At 43.4% G+C, this 23,482-nt stretch overlaps 1 protein-coding gene across 16 annotated transcripts in view; it reads right to left on the minus strand.

Annotated features, from left to right (window-relative positions):
- MAGI1 (membrane associated guanylate kinase, WW and PDZ domain containing 1) overlaps positions 1 to 23,482 on the minus strand; it is a 336,356-nt gene that overhangs the window by 13,944 nt on the left and 298,930 nt on the right. For all 16 annotated transcript variants that reach the window (XM_069027545.1, XM_069027541.1, XM_069027540.1 and 13 more), the window contains 5 exons: positions 22,790 to 22,821; positions 15,996 to 16,212; positions 7,774 to 7,865; positions 6,661 to 6,853; positions 3,120 to 3,413 (listed from right to left, as the gene is read on the minus strand). In XM_069027545.1, coding sequence (XP_068883646.1) covers positions 3,120 to 3,413; positions 6,661 to 6,853; positions 7,774 to 7,865; positions 15,996 to 16,212; positions 22,790 to 22,821 — 828 coding nt within the window. The remainder of the gene's footprint in view (positions 1 to 3,119; positions 3,414 to 6,660; positions 6,854 to 7,773; positions 7,866 to 15,995; positions 16,213 to 22,789; positions 22,822 to 23,482) is intronic.

A 23,482-nucleotide genomic window follows, 5' to 3' on the forward strand; every position in this document is an offset into this window, starting at 1 on the left:
GGTTTGGTTTTTTTATTGTTTACGTATGTGGGAATATGGTGAAGGGGAAAAGGAAAAAAAGGGTTGAAAAGGGAAAGAGAAGGTTAAGGGTTAATTAATTAATGCATCAAGCAAAAGTTATTATAGGATAGCTTTGCTGCCAGTGTTCAAAACATTGGCAATCAACTAGTATGAGTGCACAACACTTTACTTCTTCCACAAAAAGGTGTTTTGTTAATTCCTCAGAACTCTCCCCAAGTGGGTTTCTGTTAATAAATCGTGAGATTTTTATTGACTACAACTGCACTTAGCAGCCTCATCATAACCCAAATCTGATTTTGTTTTTGAAGGAAAAAATCGAAACTATTTGTAGAAAACTCAACCCTTCTCCTCCAATATTACATCGGTGTCAGCCTCTCTAGTCCTTCTCTAAAGCCAACTGCTGTTCAAGCTTCTGCCAATGTTTTGTTCTTTCTCCGTTTAGAAAGATAAAATCATTCTAGGCCTAGGAGGGAGTGTGGCTCCCTGTCTACCACACAGACCCACTCTATCAGCACTGGATGGGGAAGCAACATGAAACATTTTTTTCCATTGTGAATAAAGGTACTACCAGGGAAGGCACAGGACCACTACAGATGGGCCAAGACTGACAAAGGTAACCTGTTTGGTGCTGGCACCCACCTCAGCCTCTACTAACCCTTCCCCTCTTATGATCTTAGATGGAACAAGGTAGGAACAGAGAAGGAATAAGGACCTCCTCATTCAAATACCTCTAAAACCACACGCAAAACCATTGAGACGTCTGACACACAGAGTGAGAGCACTTTAGGATGAATGTGTTCTGGAGACAAAATTCTCCTCCTGGTCCATGCAGTTGTTTTGTTTGAAAAGCACAGGGTTGTCCATAACATGCAGAACTGGGACACACAGCATCACTCAGATAAATCCAGGGAGCTTTTCTACAGCTCCTTTATGTGGGAGGCCAAGAGGCCTTGGGGCACACAGCACATGGTTAAAGCCATGGGGTACACAGAGTGGTCATCTCACACTTTGCATCCACAATACATTCACCCTCAAGATGCACCTTCCCATCTCTGCTGTAGTCTTTATTTGGTTAGTAGTTTTAGAGATATACACACATGACAACACTAGAAAGACCATAAAGAAGAAAAGGCAAGGACATGCGAGGTTGGAAAGATGAGATGAAAACTGGCAAAAAGTGTTAATATTAGTTACAGACATTAGAGAGATCTTTTTTATTTTACTATGACGCCAGAAAATTTCTCTTTCTGGTAATACAAAACCCCATCCTGTTTGCAGGCTGTTTTGAGGATATGAGTTTCTACTCTATCCAATCCACTGAACACAGATGGCAGAGCCCACACCAAAGTGATCAAGGTGGCTTTTAGAACCAGTTTGGCCCATCTCTAAATACTACCCATGAATGAAAAAAACTACAAAGCAGGTCCAGAGCAAGCACCAGACAGCAGAGGGAACAGATCTCATGCGGAGTATTAGGAAAAAGCTGAATATACTTGAAAAAAATTAAAGGAAAAACAGTCACAGATCAACAGATCTCCTTGGGAGCCCCTGCACAGAAAACTTCCAGTTAGCAAGTATTTTGGGCTAAAGCAAACACAACTTTTTACAACCTCAGGTCAAGGTTTCTCTGCAGAGAAGAGTTACAGCATAGTCTTCATACAGTAAAAGTTATTTACACATCTGCAAATCCGTTCAGAAGATAAAAGCACTCCTTCTGTTCTAGACTGTGTTCAATTTAATCTGTTTTATATTACACCATTGTGTTCTGGCACCAAAACACCTATTTTGGAAGAGCAGTTCCCAGAAGCAAGGACAGTGTGAGAGCCTAGAACCTGAGAACTGACAGAACTCAATGCACTAGTTTTGTACTACATATTTCCCCCTTGAAATCTCTGCTGCCAGACTGTCCAGAACAGTGCTAAAAATAGCCTGTTCTACATCAATATCAGCAAAGGAGGTGGTGCTCCCTTGATGTATTGCTAAGGGTGTCACTGACGGGCAATGGCAATAAATGTCAGAAAATAAAGCCTAGGAGAAAGAGGGAAAGGCCCCTTCTTGCACCTGCGTGCCCCAGGAACACTCAAGCTGCACAGAGAGCCTGCAATGCATTTTCTCTGCACACCACAACACTGCTGTGGGAGGCACTATGAAGATGGCCAAGGCAGTGCTCTGTGTTTCCTTTCCCTCCACCCCTATCATGTGCCACAGACTAAGGGAACACCTTCCTTTACAAAGTACAAGTGGATGCTGCCTCTGGCCTCCTTTTGGAGGAGATGGAAAGGGAAGAAAATAGCATCTCTGACTGGTTTCCTCCTTGCAATGACACTTCTGCTTGAGTACAGGCTGTTCCGGGCATATTTGCAAAACCAGCTTATGTACATCTCCTTTGCAGCAACCCCTGGAAATGGGTGTCTGCCTAGCAGAAAGACTCTCTTCAGACAGAAACCATGACCACCTCTGTTAGGTCAGGATAGTATGTGTTACATAGCTTAAACTCAATTTCTTCCTACTCTGAAGAAATGGATTTGGGAAGAGGTGAAACGGGTAGAAGAAACATTCTGTTTTTTTAACAGTATTCCCCATTTTATGTCTCATCAGCAAGCACTATTAATTAAAACTTTCCATCTATCAGCATGCTCACTCCATAATGATGATCAGAACAACCCTGATTGCCAAAGAGAAGTTAATCAGTTTAAGCGTTACTGCTTTTAAATCAACTGGCTTGATTCCACCATCACAAGACATATTTCATTCCACCTGCTACATATCTGCACTGGCAAAAGCATCACTGGGAGGATACCCAGCTGCTCCTCTGAGAGCAAACCCCAGAGAGGCTCTCCCAGAAAGCAAGCATCAGGAATTGCCATTGGTGGCATTTTATCTCTTCAGGTTGGGATTTCTTATTTCGCTTTTCTCGACTCAGTGCCAAACAAAACCCAGGAGGCAAACACCTACCAATTCTTTGCCTCTGATTAAAGTATTAATTACATAAATTGAGGCACGCTCACAACTTTTAATTAAACATATCCCCACTTGCCTCCTTGTGCTGCAAACCTTGTGTCTCACTTGAGGTGCAATTAAAAACCCGCAGGACTCACCGAACGTCGTTCCTGCCTCAGGCCTGCTCACTGACGAGACGATGACAAAGCCGAAGCCCTCATTCTCTCCACGGCGGATTTCCACGTCGTAGGGCTGCACCACAGTGCTGACGACCCCGCTGCCCCCACCACCACCACTGCCAATGCCACTGGTGCTGCCGCTGCCTGAGCTGACCGTGTTGAGGGAGTTCTGGCTGCCCTGCGGCGTTCGCTTCTCCTCCGTCAGTGAGGCCGGCTGGTTGCTGCTGTGGTGGGAGGAGGCAGGGGATGGGACTTCATTCTCTGCCTTGGGAACTGGGGAGGGGAGAAAAAAAACAGTTCGAGCAGGCTGCACAATTTAGTGCTTGCAAATAGCTGTCTATTGAGAAAAGGGTAAAAGAAAATCATCTGCTTTAGTCTATCGATCACCATGGCCATGCTTTCAGATGTCACCACCAATAGCTGTGCTCAGTGGTGGCATTGCCCACACATGCTCACTCTCTCCTGTGTGTGGGCATGCAGCCAAAGCTTTCCACTGCCAAACTGCAGCCTGGTTAAACCAGTGTAGTGCTGCGTGCTTGGATGCTCTGTGGCATTTTAAACCTGGATTATATTAGTTCAAAGGTGCCTCCTCTAGCTATTGCAGCCCCACTTCAGTTATATATGTACAACCATATGTATGTTGTACATATAATATGCACAAGTCACAAGGAGAGACAGTAATATCTCACAACACCACCTTCTGTGTAGTTTTAAATGCAAAGGTATCAATTAGTTAGCACTGATTGCCTTTGATTAATGGGATCTTTAGTAATAACAACTGCTGAACATGAGCAAAACAACTTGCGAACCAAACTTTTCTCGATAGAAGAACCAGCAACTATCATCTGTACAGTCTGGTACAGACAGGGGAAACCATTAAACATTGTTAACATTAATATTAAACAGTTGTTTAACAGCAACTGAAGTTGGAAGGGGTATTAGTTTAAAATCTAATCAGCTACCACAAGGCTTGAAGAAATCTCAAAAAAATTGCTTAGTCCAGACTCTGCTCAAGTGAGGGCCAACTATACTTCATGTCAGATCTGACAGATGTTTGTCTAATCAGCTGTTAAATATCTCCCCAGGCAATCTATTGGTTGCAATATCTGACTTAAATCTTCCCTGCTGCTACATAAGGCTATTATTTCTAGTGCTATCTAACAGGCATATGGAGAACATATTACTCCCTTCCTCTTTGTAGCAGCCTCTTATAGTCTTGGGGAGTTTAATACCTCCTCCCCCTCTTCTGCTTTAAGCTAAAGAATCAAAATTTGTTCAACATTTCCTTTCAGACCATGTTTTCTAGAGCTCTCCTTATTTTCCCTGGTCCTCTGGACTCCTTCCAGTTGGGCTCTCTCCAACTCAAATATGTCTTTCTTGAAGTGCTGGACCATATTGCACTAAGCCATCATCTGCTGGGAAATCAGGAGAGTTCCCCCCTGCCTATACCCCAGCACAGTGTTTTTCTTCACCTGAGCCAACCTCAGTGTAAAGGCCCACAATAACTTCCACTTCTCATTACTCAGCCTGCTCTCTGCAGCCCATTTGTGCAGCTGAGAGCAGCATATTGCACTTGTCCCTGCTGAATGGCTGCCTCCGCTAATCAGGTCACTTCTCCAATTTGGTGAATCAAAATTAAGTTGAAGATCTTAAAAGCATCAGCAAGAAAATGGATGGCAAACAAAATCTAAACCTGTAAAATCATGATGCAAAAAAAAAGGGACCTTAAAATACCCTTGGATAGAAGTCCTGTCTGCACTTATATACTCAGAAGTATGTACTAAATATATAGTATTCTTCATATTAAGAATACAGGAGCATAAAATTCCCCCTACATGAATCTCAAGACAAAGACTACCCATTTAGGTGAACAATCTTTTTCTACTGGCAAACAGATGACAGGAGGAACAAGGGACCAAAATTCAGGAACAGCCTTCTCTACAAAGTTATGCTGAAATTTAAAAGCCTGCAAATATAAGGTGAAAGAGGGGATTATGAATAATTTATCCTAGAGTAAGTGTCCACATTTGCAATGATTCAGAAATAGCTCAATCTGCAGTAACATGCCTCTGAATGAAATATCAAGAGAGATCTTATGCATCTAAATCTTTCATGGTAATTTCCAGCCTGGAGGCTGTAAAACTGCATAGAAAATCTACACACAAAAACAATACCAAAATTCAACTGCCCTTTCCCTTCCTCCCAAAGCTCTTCTAAAGCTTCTCTCACATTGCCAAACGTTGGTCAGGAATTAAAGAGAAGCTGTTAGAGGAGAGACATCACCTGGCATTTAATCCACATTGGGAAGAAGTAAAGAAATGAGAAGTGAGAAAGAAATGAGTTTATTTATTATTGTGTTCAGCCCTGGATAAGAACAGAGAACTATTTTTGAGGTACTCTTCTAGTCCTAACTTCCACTTAGGGCCTAAATTCCAACCTGAATGTTATTTTGATTCTCTCTAAGATCAAAGTACATCACTGCCTATTTATCTGATGATGCCTGAACTTGAAAAGCTATGTAATATCCCTTTTTTTGAGTGAGGTAAAGCAAATCCCACACCTGAGTTCCCAAAGGGACTCAAAGGGAGAGGCAGCACTCCAAAGTTACTCTCCAGTATTAAACATAAGGTCACATGTTATTTAGAAAGCTCATGCTCGTGTCTTCATTTTCTCTGCTATAAGGACACTTTTCAATCACTCATCTGGGCGCCAAAATGGTAGCAGGCAGTGTCACTTCTCATTGCATCTTTGTCTTTCTGCCAGATCCCTTTTTTCCATTTAGATCCTACACTTGTGCAGTATGTGCACAATGCCCAGCATAACTCAGCACACAGAAACCTCTCTAGACCCGCACAAACTGGTCTAGTGGAAGGTGTTCCTGCCCATGGCAGAAGGGTTGAAAATGGATGATCTTCAAGGTCCCTTTCCACCCAAACCATTCTATGATTCCGTGACAACAAACATCCTGGCCCACCAGAACCAACAATGTTTACAGTTTCCCATCCTGAGGTCCCTTGACTACCTGTTGAAGCTTCCCCTGAGCCTGGGACACCAGCCACCACACACCAGCGCCCTCACCCGCTCTCTGTCCTTGCCTCCCCTCCTAGTGGACTCTTCATCATCTTTTCCCTTACTCCCAGTTTAAGGGTGACTATCAGGCTGCACATTTATTTTGGGAAGTATACAGAAAACACAAGCAGTCGGCCACAGTGTCTGTTTGCTGCATAAGTCAAACTAAAAATTTTATGTTGCAACCGCACAGTTCCCCATTTTATCAGAAACCTTATGAAGACTTGGGAAAGCCAACTAAGAGAGTCTTGACTGCAAAAAAAAAATACTTGAAACTTATTTGATCAGGAACAAAAAAGACTAAAGACAGGCAAAAGAGGAAAAATAATAGTACATCCCCTGAGTTTTCCCAGCATTACAAGGAGAAGCTTTTTTTTCCCTTAGACCTTCTGCTGAACAGTCGGGATCCTGGCAAGAAAATCTACCCCTGCAGGGTGATACTGCAGCCTACCTGTGTAAACCACTTTGCGCCTCACGGTCAGATTGACGTGACCTTGTTTGGCTGCCTGTTGCATAAGCTGGACCACAAGCTGGTGTGATTTCCCGACCACAGGTGTCCCATCCACACAGATCAGTTCATCACCCGATCGCAGGCGGCCATCAGCATCAGCAGCACCCAGCGGTACAATGTGACCGATGTAAATCTGAGGAATTAGCGGAGGAGGAGAGAGATAAATGAGAACCAGCTCAACAGCCAGCTGGAAGCAAGGGGCACTTGTAGTTAGACCTGATTTATTAGGGACATGAAATTGTTGACAAATGTGTGCTGGTCAGGAAAGTTGCTCATGTGAAAGCGGTTCTATGTGAATACAGCACATTGTGAAAATGTAATAAATTGACATCTTGTTTCTTTAGGCATTCCATTCACTCTAAGGACAGACAGCCCTGGGAAATGTGTCCAACCAGACAGTGACCAGACAAAAAGATGGTTAAAAGCACTGGGGATCTTGTCACGGAAGCTGAGATTGAATTACCCTTTCAGTTGCCTCCAGGGTTTACAAGCTCTGCACCACACACTTGCCCACTGACTCAGTCTTGGTTTATCTTCAGTGAGTTCTGTGGAGTTACTCTAACATGAGACAAATTCATGGTCTCTGTCCCCATAAATGAGCAAAATAATTTTGGCAAGGAAAAACATGGTAATTTATGCTGCCACTATCTAGCTGTGACCTGTGCAGCACATGAAAGGATGGCACTTCCCACAGGCACAGGTTTTATGGTAAAGAAGTTAACTGAATTCAAGGAGAGAACTGAGCATTCTAATATCTGAGAACCTGGCATTCTAAGATCAAAATACTTGCAAACCTGACCAGGACACCCTGTCCTCAGTGTCCAAGGACCTATGTGTTTACATTTGGTTCACCATTAAAGTAGAAGGAGAAGCCAAACCCATTTCAGTTATGGAGTTGTGGGGTGGTTTTTTGGAGGGAAGGTGAGAAGGAGATGCAGGATATATATAGTCCATTAACTATTTTAGCAGTGATGCTATAGCATAGTTCTGCACATCTGTGCATTCTACTGCTGTGTTTCTGAAAGATGTCACAAGCTAAAACATGATACTCACAGGCTCTCCAGGCTCATTTCCACCTAGAATCCTAAATCCAAACCCGGTTTCCTTTCTCCATAGAAAGATATCCTGCTCTTGATAATCTGGAACTGAAGGAAAAGAAGAAAACTATAATTTTTCATCAAAATACCCCACCTTTATACCCAAATCAGGACTACTGAGATGCACATAAAAGGATTTACCACACGATTTTAACATTTAAATGAGGTGGTCTTGAAGACCACCTCATTTTTACATAAAAATAGAGACGTAACTAATAAAACTTATAGTTTTAAATACTAAAGGATTATTATTTAAATCACTATTGAAAGTTATGCAGTGGTTTCTACTTTCTAGGTATCTAATTGTGACTTGCCATTTATTTATCACTATAATATTTCCTTCTGTCAATATTAGCATCATTACCCAGAGCAACAGCCTCTTCCAAATCATCAGTAAATAAATGTGTACAACAGAGAACTACTCTGCCAGAAACAATACAGCTGCCTCCTCTTTCACGGGAGACAAAAGAGCCACTTGTTATGACTTCTACTGTTAATTAACTTTCCCAAGCATAGTTTGCTATCTGTCTACCAACACTGCTTTAAATAACTATGGCACAGATCCCCAGTTGGTGTAAATCAGAAGGGCTCCACTCAAAACAATGCAGCTCTCCTGACTCTCACTTGCTCGTGTACAGGCTCTGCAAAAGCACTGAAGAGATAAAACCAGCTGGAAACATAAAAAAGCCCAACCTCGCCTACTCATTAGTATGGAACACCAGCAAGGTTTTTACAATGAATATTACATACAGTGAAGTACTAACCTTGAAGCACTGTTGAACAGTAATGTTTTATATTACCTTACTCAGGCTTGCTTTCATCCTTTTTTTAAAAATGCAAAACTAATTGCTAACATTTTATCATATCAGAAGACAACTTCAGGCTCATTTAATATTTATTGGATAGTATCGGAAACATTGACTAATTTTGTAATGATTCCCCTCCTAAAATTTATAATTAACAATAATAAAAAGCTGTTCCTTTACCTGTCAGCTGCCTATAACTTCAACAAAGAAACCAAAGTATATCGTTCAGGAATCCAATTTAAACAAGTGCCTACTCAGACACGGGATGCAGCATGTTTAATGAGACATCATCTAGCTTTCTGTATCTATGAACAGGTTGTTTTCCACTGGCATCAGTGAATGTCAGATTGGGCCCTAACTGGATTTTATGCTGTCTGTGCTTAGTGCAAAAATTTGGGTCTGCTCTGGTGCTTGTCAGTGTTAAGACTTTTGGTTACCTCTGAGGGTCTCTCTTCAATATAAAATGAATTGAAGAACTGGGAATACTAAAAATTAAACAAATAGGTGAATGCTAAGGTACAGTTTTCATTTAAACTGGCTTTACAGATAATATTGCCACGTTTTAATTACCTGCAATTATAAGCTAAGCTTAACACCCGTGCCCTCACTGAATTAGAGACTGATTTTTGTCCAGACACAATTACAGAGTGTTCAGGTGATGAACACGCCGGGTGCCTGTGTGGCTCATCTCCTCTGGCTGAAGGCAGCTCGCCACGCACAGACGTGCAGCACAACAAAATTCAGACAATGAATTAATTGCTGTTTGTCACTGCCTTCAGTGAGGGGAGCGTGACAAGCAGACACAGTCGGGAGCATCTCTCCAGCCCTTCAAAGGCTATTTTGGCAAAGGCTGGCCCCAAACAATTAATAGTGTGTGTTGGATCTGTCAGAGGTAAAGTGGCTTCTGCAGAGAGTTCCTGCGTGGGCCCGTGTCCTTGGCACCTCTCAACACCTTCCCATTTGTCACCCCTCCAGTCTCACTGAATGATGCCGTATGGCCCTGGTTTGAGTCCCAGCTACACAATTAATGCCACTGGAGGGAACAGCAGGCCAGGCTGGACCAATTGTATCAGACCAAAGCAACAAAAATAGACAAGTCTAACCCCAAAGAAGCCAGTTCTTTCACATAGAGCTCCTCCCACTGGAAGGATTACAGCGAGGTGGAACACAGATATAACAGACATACAGACAACAAACCCTTACACAGAATGGGTACAAAGCTCTTTTTACCACTTTTTGCAGCAGCTCTGCAGGGCAGTGATTCACTGGCACAATCCAGAACACCCATCCACCCCAGAGCTTCAGAGGTGAGACCCTCTGAGGTCCCATACCGGAGAATTATTTTAGGTTCTTCCATTATTCAGCTGCACTTCAGAGCAGCCACTTTCCTTACTTAAAGGGAACATGGTGCTGCTGAAACTTTGTTGAAAATGAATGAAAAATGGCCTCTAGGAATCATTCATTGCAGCCCTGCACCTTAACTGATCTCAAGCATGTCTGACTGATCAAACGTGTACACAGCCCAAATGGGTAAAATTTAACAGCAGTCTGCCCGTCCCAAATTAAACCAGACCATTTGGAGAGCAGTGCAAAAGTAGTAAGAAGAGTTCTGTGAATGGCTGGAAAGGTGGGTGACACAGCCCTGTTGATGAGCCATGTGGGCAAACTCAGGAAGGAGACAGGAACACAATACACCCGCCCCCTGCCACCTACGCCATCCAGCCAGGACAGTAAAGCCAGACTTTGCCCCTCGGTGGCTAACCTTGGCATAGGGCCCTGCCAGACTCCCTTGGTGATGAAGAGCCCCCCGCCACAGAGCAGCAATGACACCACAACAAGACATCACAAGACACAGATACATTCTCGGCACAGTCTTACATTCTCCAAAACTCGTGGAATTGATTTCTCTCTCTCTCTCACCCTTGCTCAGTCCAGTTGCAGGTGAAGGTGACATAGCTGTAATATTAATTTTACAATTTTGCAAAGCTTAATGTATCTGCTTTCTTATTAGTTCATTTAATTAATTGTGACTTTATGGGTCATGTTAGGCTTTCATGCACAATTTGTTAAGGTTATAGCTACTATGGATTATGACATACTAAGTTTCACATCTCTCTGCACATGCCTGGGCAAGTGTAGATATAAAATATACACATACTTGAATTTATACATTTATGAACATGCATGCAGGTATATTTGAAAAACCTCCTTTTTTCTTCTTAGAGGAAGAATTTCTGTGACAACACCTTAAATATACTTTTCTACAAAAACCCCTTCCCCTTCATGACACGACTTAGTTTTCCAAATGGAAATATCTTTGTCTAATATTAAAAGAAATTCTAAATACGTAGCGATGAACAATGAACACAGTGCTTAACTACAGATCATTTCAATCAAACTTTACTATGCAAATGTTAACATGTTATATACAATAAAATTCTGCCTAGTGTGACATCAGTTTCAACATAAGATGGATGCAAGAATGATCAGTATGAGTTTGCTTTAGTCACTGGCTCATTTGAGACAGCAGCACTTTCAGTGACTCATAGCTTGGCAAAGCACGAAACATTTAAGGCCCAGATTCAGCAAAGTATATGAGGACAAGTCTGAAATTAGGAGTGGGCAGTCTCACTGAAGCTGATGGAGAGTTTCAGAGTTGAAAAGTCCTGCAATTTAGCCATAGACCTCATTAGGTTCCATATTTGCAAGAAATCCATCTTCTAAACTATCCCAATGCAGGGGAATTCAATTTCTTTTGTCTTTTCCCTTTAACCAAACCTTTGTGGTGGCATGGAAAGATTTTGAAAGATGGCTTCAGCAGGAATTCTTGGCAAGACGAACAAGCTCACGCGACGTGCTGGGAGTACCATGGTCCCTTTTAGCAACACAGTCTCCAAGGGCATGGACACATCTGTGTGCCCAAGAGTATCACTGCAACTGTTTGTCTACTATTAATATAACAAAAGGACATAACCCTACCAAAGGGCTTTTACTAAACATCATCTTTCAAGTCAGTCTGATCAGAAGGTGGCTGCAGTTTCAGGAGAGTATTCTTCTTTTCTATTTTAAGGGGAAAGTATCTAATGTTTGTGTTATTGTGCAAATATTTTTAGTTCTATGTAATTGCCAGTGAACAAATACGCTAGGGTCAAGACTTGTTTGTATTATTTTAATTAGATCTGGGGAGAGAAAAATCCTCCCGAACAAATTATGTGTCTGAAAATAAAATTCAAATATTAACGATAACTTCGAATATTTTAAAAGCTTTAAAAATTCTCTATCGTGTTCTGCTTTACTTTTAATTAAATGCTTAAGTCCTTCAAAGGGATTCATTAACACATCTGCAATTCAGATTAATTCATTTTGTCACTGCTGTTTTGACAGATGGCCATATGTAGGATACGGTATTTTGCAAAGCAATCAGGCCACATGAGAAAAATTTGACAACAGATTGTGTTAATCTTTAAGGAAGTTTAATAATACATTGAAAAGTTAAAAGCATATTATAAAAATATATTTCAATAAAACAGTGTGAGGTTTCTGAATTGTGGTTCTCTGCTAAGCCATTCAATTGCTGTTTCTCTCTCTGAGTGCTCTTCAAGTATGTAATTCCTGGATCTTGGAACTGCTTCATCTTTTAAACCTTAAGGGTTTGTCCTCCTCTCTGATTCATGTACACAACTCCCACGAGCAGCAATGAGTTACCCATAACGAGGAGCTCAGGCAGCTAAAACTCAGCACCAGCAAAGAGTGCATTTGTTACCACCACCAAATGCTCTGTTTTCACATTCCCACAAAGCTGGCTATTCTCAAATGTCTTAATCCAGCAAAGACTGGTAACTCTGGGCCAGATTGCAGCAGAGCATCTGAGCTCAGCCTTAGCCTTAAAGCATCCCTTTGGGTTTACAGCTTGAAAATAAGCTTCCTTGGACCTGAGCCCAAACACTCAGCACCTTGCAGGTCTGATCCCCTCACCCCAGGGAGATCCACATGAAGGAACTTTAACCTGCATTTGTGAAATAAAGTGGCAGTTCTAATCTGCTTCCCCTCAGCCAGAGTCCAGAAACAGTGACAGAGCCTTTGCTTAGCTTTGCATGATTCATTCTAGCTTAATTTTTATTCTTTTTTTTTCTTCCCCGAAACAAGCAACGTTTGTGGCTCTCCCCCACAGAATCGGAGCACTTTGTCATATTAAGTTGCATTGGGTAAATAATAAAAACACATGCTTTTACACAATTATTGGTTAGCTGGTGCTTTTCAACTTAATTGGGCTCTACCATGACTTCAGTGAGACAGGTCACATAAGGCAAATATGGTATTTTTTAATGAAATACTGATCCAAAGACAACTCAAGTAGAGGAAGAACGAATTTTACAAATTCTGAAAAATTAAAATGTTGCCTTTGCTTTCTGTGTCTACATTCTTGTTATTAATATAAGTAACAGTGGGATGCATTCCCAGAGAAAAAGGCAGTATGTATTCATTACAGATTCAGTACTTCTTTTATATCCCTTTCCAGGCTTTCTTTCAAATTTAAGGCCAGCAATTAACAGTGGGCAAGCCCTGGCCTCAGTAGCAGAAGAGCTGTGCTGGGGCTCCTCAGGTAGTGGAGCCTTCTAGAACCCACCAAATGCCCTGGTTACTGGATGTGTCACCCACCCTCAGCTCTGGCACTAGGGTGACATCCTCCTGCTGAGTATTAGATACTCACTTAGCTCTGCTCACACCTCCATCAGAAGGTTGCAGAGAGAGTCACACCCAGCACCCAAAGCTATGGATGTCATTGGAGATGACAGTCCCAATGCCCAAGGGAATGGGTGCCCAAGTAAAGGAGAAAGCAATGACATGACCGTGTTCCCACCAGCCAAGGGTGGCACTGGAGTTAAATGCAACTGCAGCTGTGTAAGAACATGAAGAACAGCGTGAAGAACACGTGGAGATGACAGTGAAACAGGAGTTCCCAGGGAACAGTTTCTTCCATCACACACTCTGATGCTCAGTGTCAGCAGAGTTCCCTACAAATGACCCGAGAGCCACAAACCCAGTGCTTGGGCAACACTGGGAATGAATCTCAAAGGGATGATTCAGGTTCATAACAAAGGAAAAGAAACACAGTGCTTTACCCCAAGCCCTCAGGGCAGCAGAGCCAGGCTTCAGCTGTGAACCACAGACTCCACTTATGAGACTGGTGATAAACAAGGGCTTGGTGAGGGAAGGAGGAGCTGACCACTGACCTCTAAATAAAACCACCAGTCATGCTTTGGGATCAGACCACAAAAGCAGATAGAGCATGTCCAACTCCATTTTTCACTTATCTTTCCTGCTTTTCTTCACATTTCATTACCCACAGCAAAGCCATGTCACTAGCAAAGAGTGCAGGTTAATCCCCAGGGAATGTGTTTCACTCCAGCTTAGGGTAGGAAATTCACAGGCTCTTGGACACTTCTAATGGTTTACAAGGAGACATGACCATATCATACTTCCACCACTCTCCAAAAAACCCCTATCTATGAAACCAAGAAATCTCATAAAATACTTTCCTGGAAGGGAACAGCAATGGGATGAAAAGGTCATAGAAAAGCACCAATGTTCAAACAGGTCTCATCTGGTAGAAGAGGCAGGAGAAGGACTGAAGCAGTAAAAGAGGATCAACCCCAGTACAGAGGTGCTGGGCTATGGAAAGGTGAGACAGGGAAGCTGAAGGGGTATAGCAGATCCCAGTGTAGCAACAGGCCCAAGCAGTGAGGATTGTGGCACAAGAAAAGGTGGGGTGTGGGAAACCAGCAGGTCAAGAGACTGTGAAAAGGCCTCTGGAAGGGCTCTAGTCCCAGCCAAGGACAAAACCTCTACAGGGTAACTGCAGCCATCGAGGAAAGAGGAAGGATTTAGCACATGGTGTTGGAGGTGCCACAGAAGGGCAACTGCCTGCCTGTGCACTTCAGGGTTTCTCCAGCTCAGTCTTGGGTTTTATCAGGAAAGACAAGCAGGAGTTAAGGCTGCTAAGCTGATACTAATGACTAAGTAGTATGAGTTAAACAGTTAATTAGAAATTAGCTAAGCAGCTGCAGGGGGTCAGAGGCAATGGCAGCGCAGTACCAACAGGAATCACGCAGGCTGGGCAGCAGGAATACCAGTGCCATGGGACATTTGTCCACCCAGGCAGGAGAAGGAAGAGCTCTGCAGGGCTCAGGAGTTGCTGTCCCTCAGCTTTCACCCCTTTTTCCTATTTCACTGAGCTGCATGTATAAGTTCTGTTACTGCACTCTGCAGATCAGCGTGACATGGCCCGAGAGCCCGCAGGGTCAGTACACCTAATCCTTAGGAAAGGATACGAAGGGAAGCAGTGCACAGAAGCAGAGACACCTACAAACTGCACTGCTGAGACATTCAATCCAGAGATGCATCTTCAGCCAAGAAACTGTGACTCATAATTTAATTTTTCCAGGATATAAGACTTCAAAGTGATTCATTTGGTCAGAAAAAAAAGTCCTACCATTTTTCATTCTAAGGTAAAGGTTCATTTCTTACTGATTTTATCAATTTCCAGTTAGCACAATAAAATCAATCTGCAGGTGATACTCTCAGAGCACCAAGACTTTGAAACTCCCTCTTCTGTAACTAAAGTAACTACTGCCTTTCAAAATGAACCTAACACTCTAACTTTTTAAGAAGCTTTTACAGATTTGATCATCTTCAACAGTGCAATTAAAGTAAAGCCAATGTGTTTATTTTGTTTCCAGAGAAGAAACTGATTGAAACCATATTTATAGTCTTGGAGTAGAGTCAAAACCCTGCTGAACTACTAGCCAAGTGTGCAGATTATTAATTGCCATAAAAGCCACTTACAATATGCATTTAATATCTGTATTGTTAAAGTGTCCATTCTGGTCGAAATAAAATGGCTCAGCTGAATTTTCTCCTCCCCAGGGTGAGGCTGGAAAGCATCTGATACAAATTTCAGCAAACTAAATGCTTCCCCTCCTTACTGAAATTCCTATGCATATCAGATAATGAATCTTAACCTCAAAAAAGAGTTTAGGATCTGGATAACAAACTCGAAAATTGTCCTTCAGCCTAATTTAAAAGTACAATAAAAATATAGGGGAAAAGAAAGTCTTTAATTTTAAAGGGATTTTTCATATTAAGCTTTGGTCTAAGAGCCCTTTCCTAGAGATGATCTAAATCCAGTCCTCATGAGAGAGCAAACTGCAGCTCTACCAAGTGGATCACATTGACAGACACCAAATTAACCAGTGGAAGCCTTACATTTCCAGTAGAAACCTCTAAAAAGATTCAGTTCTTTGCAAAGAAAATACACAGGGAGCAGCTGCCGTAGCCGTAGCCTTAGCAACTACACCTGCTTCATACTCACGTCGGCTCTCATACATGCTCCTGGACTGGGCCCAGATTTTGAATGGATCTGGCTTTTTCTGCCCAGAAGTGTCCGGTTGGTCGGCGGCCGGCGCCTCGGGGGCAGCGTAGTCTGGCAGCACCTGGGCGCTGTGCACGGGGGATGCGGTGTGCCCGCTGCGGTGGCTCGAGACGCTCTGCTGGGAACTGTTTTGGCTGTCTTTCCTTTCAAGTGGTTGCTGTAAGGAAGAGAGCAAGTGGAAGAGAGAGAACAGACGGTTATTGGTCGCTGAGTGGGTGTTTTCCATCAATTTTTCTCCCTTCTTTGATCAGGCTTTTCTGCATGCACATAAGTAAATATATAAGTCACAGTTTTGCTGCTACCCAGTTAATGCTGGGTACAGTTAAATTCCCCGGCGACAGATTCTGATAGGCAGACTGACAGAAAGAGATATACAAAACAAAGTAATTTCTCGTTAAAAAAAAAAAAAGCATTTTCCCATCTCACACATAAGACAGACTAAATCTCATTACAGGTTACTAGTTTCAGTGTACTTATTTTTTCCTGCATTAAGGCAGAAAATCCCAACAACCTTCTATTCAGATAACATTTGTGTCTAACTTGAGCCTGAAAGAAAATGAAAAAGCTACCAGATTTCACTGTGAAAACTCAAACTGTCCCTCTAAAGCAGATTCAAGCACAGCCCTTACTATGCAAGGTCACTTTTTCTCTACAGTTCCTGCAACCCCCCACATTACAAGTGTGTGGACAACAGAGTACCCCTTTAATGGCTCTGGTCCCCAGAGCATCCAAGTGATTTCTGCAGACCTTAACAAATGTAAAAAATGTCTATTTGAAGTTTGATTTGTTTTAATTAAGTATTTTAAAACAGGAAAAATGCACCCATCTAAACTCAGGACTTATTCCAAAGTAGCGTTCCAAGAGCTCTGTCTGCTTAATATTTAGCTAAGCAGGGTATATAGTTCTTAAATTTACAACGGTGTGCTCAAGCCACATTTGCATTGCCAGGATTTGTACTACTCAATATGTAGCAAAATCCTCAACAAGAGCTCCCCACACTGTGCAGCAAATGCTTTTTAATGCTCTTTTGAGATGACCTTGGACTGACACCAAGGTTGAATGCAGTCTCCCACCTACTCTGGTACAGGGAACTGTGTTCCCAGGGCTGCTGTGACACAGAGGGTGGCCGGAAAAACAGCATCCCACAGGTTGTTTTTCCAACATCCACTATTTCCCAGCTAAAAAGGGTCAGCCACTCACATCAATAAACCTCAGGCAGAAATTTAAGCCTCCTGCTGGCAGAGGGTACCTGAAAACATTCCAACAGAAGTGCTTTCAGGTACTTCTCTCTAGGAACCCAAGCTGGGGTAGGGAGAGAAACCAGCAGCAGAGACAGATTGGATCAGCATGGGAGCCTCACTGGCCACAGGTCTGGGCACCCCTTGGCTCTCTCTGAACACGAGACCCCAGGCAGCTAATGCTCCATCACAGAACAGCTGAATTAATTACAGAGGAGAAAGTCACCATACAAAGTGCCCTCTTTTAGAGTCTTAAACCCCAAAAACCCAGGTAAGATTATTGTTAAGTTGCATGTATTCCAGCTTTACACTGAGAAAAAATCTCAGCTTCAACAGCCCAAATAATTTTGACCTCTCAGCCTTGCATTGGAGTTGTTGCTCCACTACCAGCATCTTTTTAAAGAATATCTCGATTGACTAGAATGTGAAATTGCCTTTGTCCTTTAAAGCAATTTTGAACAAAGCTTACCTGCTGTGATTACTCATCTGCAGATACAAATACTTTCAAATACAAATATCTGAACCAATTTCCAACATTTTTAGCTTTTTAAGTGGTAAATGAAGCTAATTCACATGCAGCCCTTCAATTTTTAAGGAAGCCATTTAAAACAGCTATGCTGGGGATAATCAACTCAAAAAAAAAAATTGCATCTCTCAGTCCAACCATCTGGATTGGTTTGTTTGGCCAAACTACTAAAATAACTACAAGCATCCTGTTGAAACTTCAGGCCAATCTCACTGGAAATAGCTGGTTACAGAATGTGGAGGACAGGGACGAAAATTTGAAGCTTGATTTAGCCTTTAGGGAAATAATGAGAACTCTGAAAGATTCCTGATTTAAAAAGAAACAAAGTTTGAACTTCAAAAAGTGCTCTCACTTTGTGATATGAAAGCTTTAAATTTTGAACAAGCTATGAATTCTGTTTTGTATTTGGATTGCAAATGGAAGTGTCAGCATATCTAAAGCAAAACTACCTCATTCAACTAGAGTTGCAATTGCAAAACCAGGTATTTTTCAAGAAATAGGTGAGAGCTTCTTTAGCAGGACCAGTGGTTTTCCAAAAAATAACTCCTTCAAAAAGCCTAAAATATCTCTATTTAGGAGTTTGAGAGGGGACCAGAGGAAGGGGAACGTAACCATGGCAATAAGAAATGTATGTAATTAAATTATTCAAGACAGTATTTATTGACTTTAATATCAGCAGAGGTGGCCTAAAAGGTTTGGGGCCAAACTTCTTTCCACATGTAGTAGCTTCAGCACGTCATGCCCATGAGGAATTGCAGGGGTCTGACCAGCCTAGTCCCTACCATGGGGACTGCTCAGATGAAGTTTGTGTCTTGGTACACATAGAGCTTTCCCAAGAGGGATGAGCTGACCAAATGCCAATGAAAGGATGGCTTGTCCATCTCCTGCCTTGTGCCCAGCCTTTTAGGGCCAATCCTCCTGGGTCTGAATCATACTGTCCAGCTTGTTCAGTTCACACACATAGGCAGGAAAGCAGCAGATGAGTACAGGGTCTGGCTGGTGACAGAGCAGGAAGTTCTGACCTCACCCTCAGGTGCTGATCATGGTTTTTAGTGTCAAGTAAAGCAGATCAGCTGAACTGTATTGACTTCTGGCAGGAGCTACCAAGAGCATGGGGCACTCAAGCCAGTAAGAGCACCCCTGATTCTTGAGAGCCCATGATCTTCTTCAGAGCTGCTGATTAGCATCAGTGGCTTGCCAGAAAGACCTTTACCAAAAGTGGCTAGAAATCAAGACTATGGTGACTACCTCGAGTCCATTTAGGCAGACTGAACACTTAAATACAACAACAGGATAAAACAATCACCTTAATACTGTTTTATAGCCGTGACAAAATGCATACGTGGGAAGATGGAGCTTGTCACACCCTACTGAAGCCCCTGGGCTCTGAATGAAAAGGGATGTCTTGTACAGAGTCGCTGAGGAACCAATTTCTCTTCTTGACAAAACCAGGATATTGGCAGAGCCCCTGGTGCTGCTTATCCACCCAAAAAATGTGGCAAATCTCTTGTAAGGGACTAGCTGTGCGTAGGAATTGCATTTTTGGTCACAAGTCAGCTATGCTCACAATGAATTTATTTAAATCCAAAAGCAAAAGTCAGATTTTTGGAAGAGCCAAGCACTTTATCTCCCCTGCAGTGATCCCATCTTCTGATGATCTAGCTGCAGATTTTGTGCTGTAGAGCTTTTTGGAGAAGCTGATCCTGGAAGCAACAGGAAACTGAGCTGGAAATGGGAATCTTTGCCCCCTTGTGGAGTATTTTGATGCATGCAACAAGGGAAAAGAAAAAAGAAAAAAAAGTTTGTTTTCATCCATGTTATAACAGAATAATTGCAGGAGAAATAGCTATACTAGAAAATTTCCGTGCTTAAAATGTATATCTCTAGATGGTCAATACAAAAATATTATCCATTTTCATCTAAAAAAGAATGGGAAATTAAAAAAAAAGGAGCAGGACAGAGAGCTGCTAGGAGCATGTCCTTGGTGAGGGGAAAGGGAATAAAGAACTTGGAAATGTCCAGTCCCACATATGGCTGGAAAGGGTTTTTTTACTAATTTAGCTCTTTCACCAAGGTTGAAAAACTCTCCTTAAAATCTGAGAAGAGCAAAGTTTGTCAGAAGATACACACAGACTGAGAAATACAGCCCAGCAAAACTGAGCTGAAGGCAAAAAAACTTCCCAGGCTGTGTCACAGCCCCAGCACCAACAAACCTCTCCAAGGGGCTTTAACACGTCATCACAGCCAGGAGGTACCAACAGTCTGAAAGTGGCCTTTGGGGAATGCGGGACTGGGGGCTGAGAACAGAAAACAGGACTCATTTAAGGGAGAGCAGACACTGGCAGTAAGCAGGGAATGTGTCTGGGCTTTGGGAAAGGATGTGAGGGAACGAGAGAGGGCTCATCTCTTGAGCAAAGCACAAGAGGATGGACACCTGAGTCGTGACTTCCCCGATACAGCAAAAGAAACGAAAAACAAGCACAAGTTAAGATCAAAGCCAACTGCTCCCAGCCTCAACGTGTGCTGTCCTCTAACTGCAGCTTATTATACAAGGAATGCTGGAAAACAGTCCTTGTGTGTTGAGCAAAGGGCACAGGGGAATTGGGCAGCACATCCCCCCACAGCTGTGCTGGGGACAGCCCCTGGGACACGGCTCTGATGGCAGCTCCTGCATTCACCTCATCGCTGCCAGTGCAGCAGCAAACTGGGAGTCCCTGGCATTCAGGGCATCCCTGGGAAACACGGGGGCAGAGTTCAGAGAGATGGTATCCCAGACAGGGACCGTGCTGGTGGGGCAGGCCTGGCTCTTGGCCTGTCATGAGTGAGAATCCTCATGGCCAAGAAGGTCAGGCTGGACTCCCCCTTTCCCGTGCAGTGGAGCAGCAGCCCTTCAACAAACCAAGGAAGGACAGTGTTAGACACCCCCACTTCCCTGCTTCTGACTGTCGCCTTGGACACACGAGCTCTGGGGTTGGTGTAAATCCACCCCAGAAAGCCCGAGGAGTTTCCTCCTTTGCACACAGATGCCCTGAGGCACTTTGCTCCAGGTTTCCATGGTCAACCCCTGCATGTCAGCGATGCCTGGGGAGGAAGGAGCAGATGCACCGGCTCTGCCACGCTGGCTCTGCCCTCTGAGGAGTGGCCGCTCATTAAAGCTGCCGCACGATGCTGCAGTGAGTACAACATCGCTGCTAATTGTGCTGCCAACGATCCCGTGTGCAGCCAGGGGAGCAGGAGGCTCTGGTTTTTGGGAATCCTGCACTTTAGAGGCAACAGCACCGCCTACGACCGTAGGAAAAATTACTGACAGAACCCTGAAAAGGCTTGGGAGAGGCATGCGAAGGAATGTCAGCTTTCCCCAGGCTGACAGGCTCCTCAGAGCAAACAGTAGAGAGAAATCTGCTGTGGCACCGCTACACCTGTTTGTAAGCAGCCTCTTTGTTCATCAAGGTGGGATTATCCTGACATGGATTTACATGCTGCTCAGATTTTTACTGTGCATAGCTGTCAAACACAGAGGTGCCTGACACAGCAAGATCCCGCTTTACCCGATGCCAAATGTGCGTGTGGCAAAGTGGGAGCATCCATGCTTTGGAAAGACCAAGGCTCATGGATTAGGGCTGGTTTAATGACAGAAGTTGGAGTCCGGATCGCGTGCAGCCAATCCTGCTCCGACGGGGGGAAAAAGTGGAGGCAGAGAATAGAAATGTGCCAGACATGTCTGTATTTTACACACTTGCTTCTGTTTCACCGAAGGCTGAAATAACCCCCGTGTGTGACAGCAGCAAGCGGGCAGGGGCTGGCAGGGCTGTGATTTGCGAGGAGCACGCCCCGCGCTTCTGCCTCCCAACATTAATGCGAGCTGACAATGGTAGAGGCCTGCGCTCACATGACTTTAATCAGCGCTGCCCTAAGCTACCAGAATCACATTCATTATTTCAGGGCTTTCTTTTTGGATGAGCAGAGAGCTCGTATTAAAAGCAACAGCCTTCTGCTCAGCTGCTTCCTAAACCTCTTGCCCAGGTTTCCGGTGAGGTGGGCTGTGTCCAGCTGCAGGTTTTGGCACCACTGGGGACTGTTGGTGAAGTTTCACACCATCTTACAGCACAGCAAATACCTCACTTGCTCTGCTTCCCCAAAGCTCCTGGCAGAGAATTCTGTCTCTCCCTCACTCTCTACAGATAACTGCAAACTTTCAGGCTTTAGGTATTTAAATCCCTTTAAGAATAAAACATTTCTTTTTGTTGCATACAAATAGCACATTAATTTCTTCCATAATATCATTAACGGAGCTTTAATGATACTTTAGATCACGGCTTCCGTGCTGCTAGCTAAGATGCCATTCAGGTAACAGCTTTACATGGAAATACATTCGGGGAGACAAGAAAATATTGTTCTGTTGTTGCTTTTTTAAAAAATGAGGAATCTTACACCTGCAGCACAATCCTGCTCAGTATGGAAATGCCTCCAGAGCAGGCACTCCGACAGCTGATTGTATTCCCTGGGAACTGTAACCATGCTCTGCTCATGCTTTGTCTCTCCTGACAATGTGCATGCTTTCCCATTCTGTTAATAATTCAGCCAAGGGTACTCAAGAAAACTCAGGGAGTTAATGGAAAAGGTTGGTGCCTATGAGCACCCGACAGGAATTGCTATCTGGCAAGAAGGTGGAGCCTCCCATCTTTCCAAAAGGAAACAATAGCTTTTTTTTTGGTAAGTTAAACGACAGAGAAGCTCATCTGTCAGGGAAGCGGATTTGTAAACCTGAGGCTTTATTTGCAAACAAGTCCCCCTTCCGTACTGCATCCCTCTCTCATTTCCCCATGCAGCAGAAGCCGTGCAAGGTAATCATCGTTGCAACAGAAAGACAACTTAAAACAATTGAGACCCAGAAAGCAAACAAGCCAAACTCATGCCCTTTTCCTTCAAATCAGACAAACAGACAGAAATAGTAGCTGAAAAGTGCTTACCGACTTTGGGCTCTTCTTTGGGACTGGCAGTCCTGAAAAATGGCAACAAGGGAAAAATAAACATTAGCATTAAGCGCTACCTTCCCTTAAAGAAAAATCCCTAGGTGTATCATCCGAACGTAGCCATCTGCAGAGTTATGTCAGCTTTCGCTCTCACATCGGAGTTACCAGTCTGTTCATATCGAATCAAAGCCCAGGGAGAGGGAGAGGGAGCGAGAGCCAGGGAAGAGGGAGCGGGGGGAGAGCTCTCTCTGCATTAGCTATGCTGACTTGTGCTGCAGCAGCCGGGAGGCTGCGAGAGAAACCCACAGCCCTCAGCGGCTGCTGAAACCCAGCGCCTGGGCAGAATCTCAAATGCTCCCCTGGATTACAGGAGACTTAGCTCACAATTAAGCCGAGGCTCTTTCCTTTTGACGCGATCGGCTCAGCAATTTTATCGGACCAATTGCAGCGGCGCAGGGGGAACAGGTTGATTTTTTAAAAAGTATTCCTCTAGAAATTGATATTTGAATGGAAAATGTGCATTGGGCTTGAGCAAAGGAAAACAGAAACATGAGGAAGAATAAGCTTTTCTCCCTAAAAATATGAATGTTACTGAAAAAACATGTTTTCCTTCCTGTCCATCCGAAGTGTAAATCTTTGAAGCCTGAGATTTTATCTGTTAGGTACAATAGAGAGCTGCGGCTTGAGAAC

The sequence above is a fragment of the Aphelocoma coerulescens genome, chromosome 12 (genome assembly GCF_041296385.1).
Source record: "Aphelocoma coerulescens isolate FSJ_1873_10779 chromosome 12, UR_Acoe_1.0, whole genome shotgun sequence".
Taxonomy (NCBI): domain Eukaryota; kingdom Metazoa; phylum Chordata; class Aves; order Passeriformes; family Corvidae; genus Aphelocoma; species Aphelocoma coerulescens.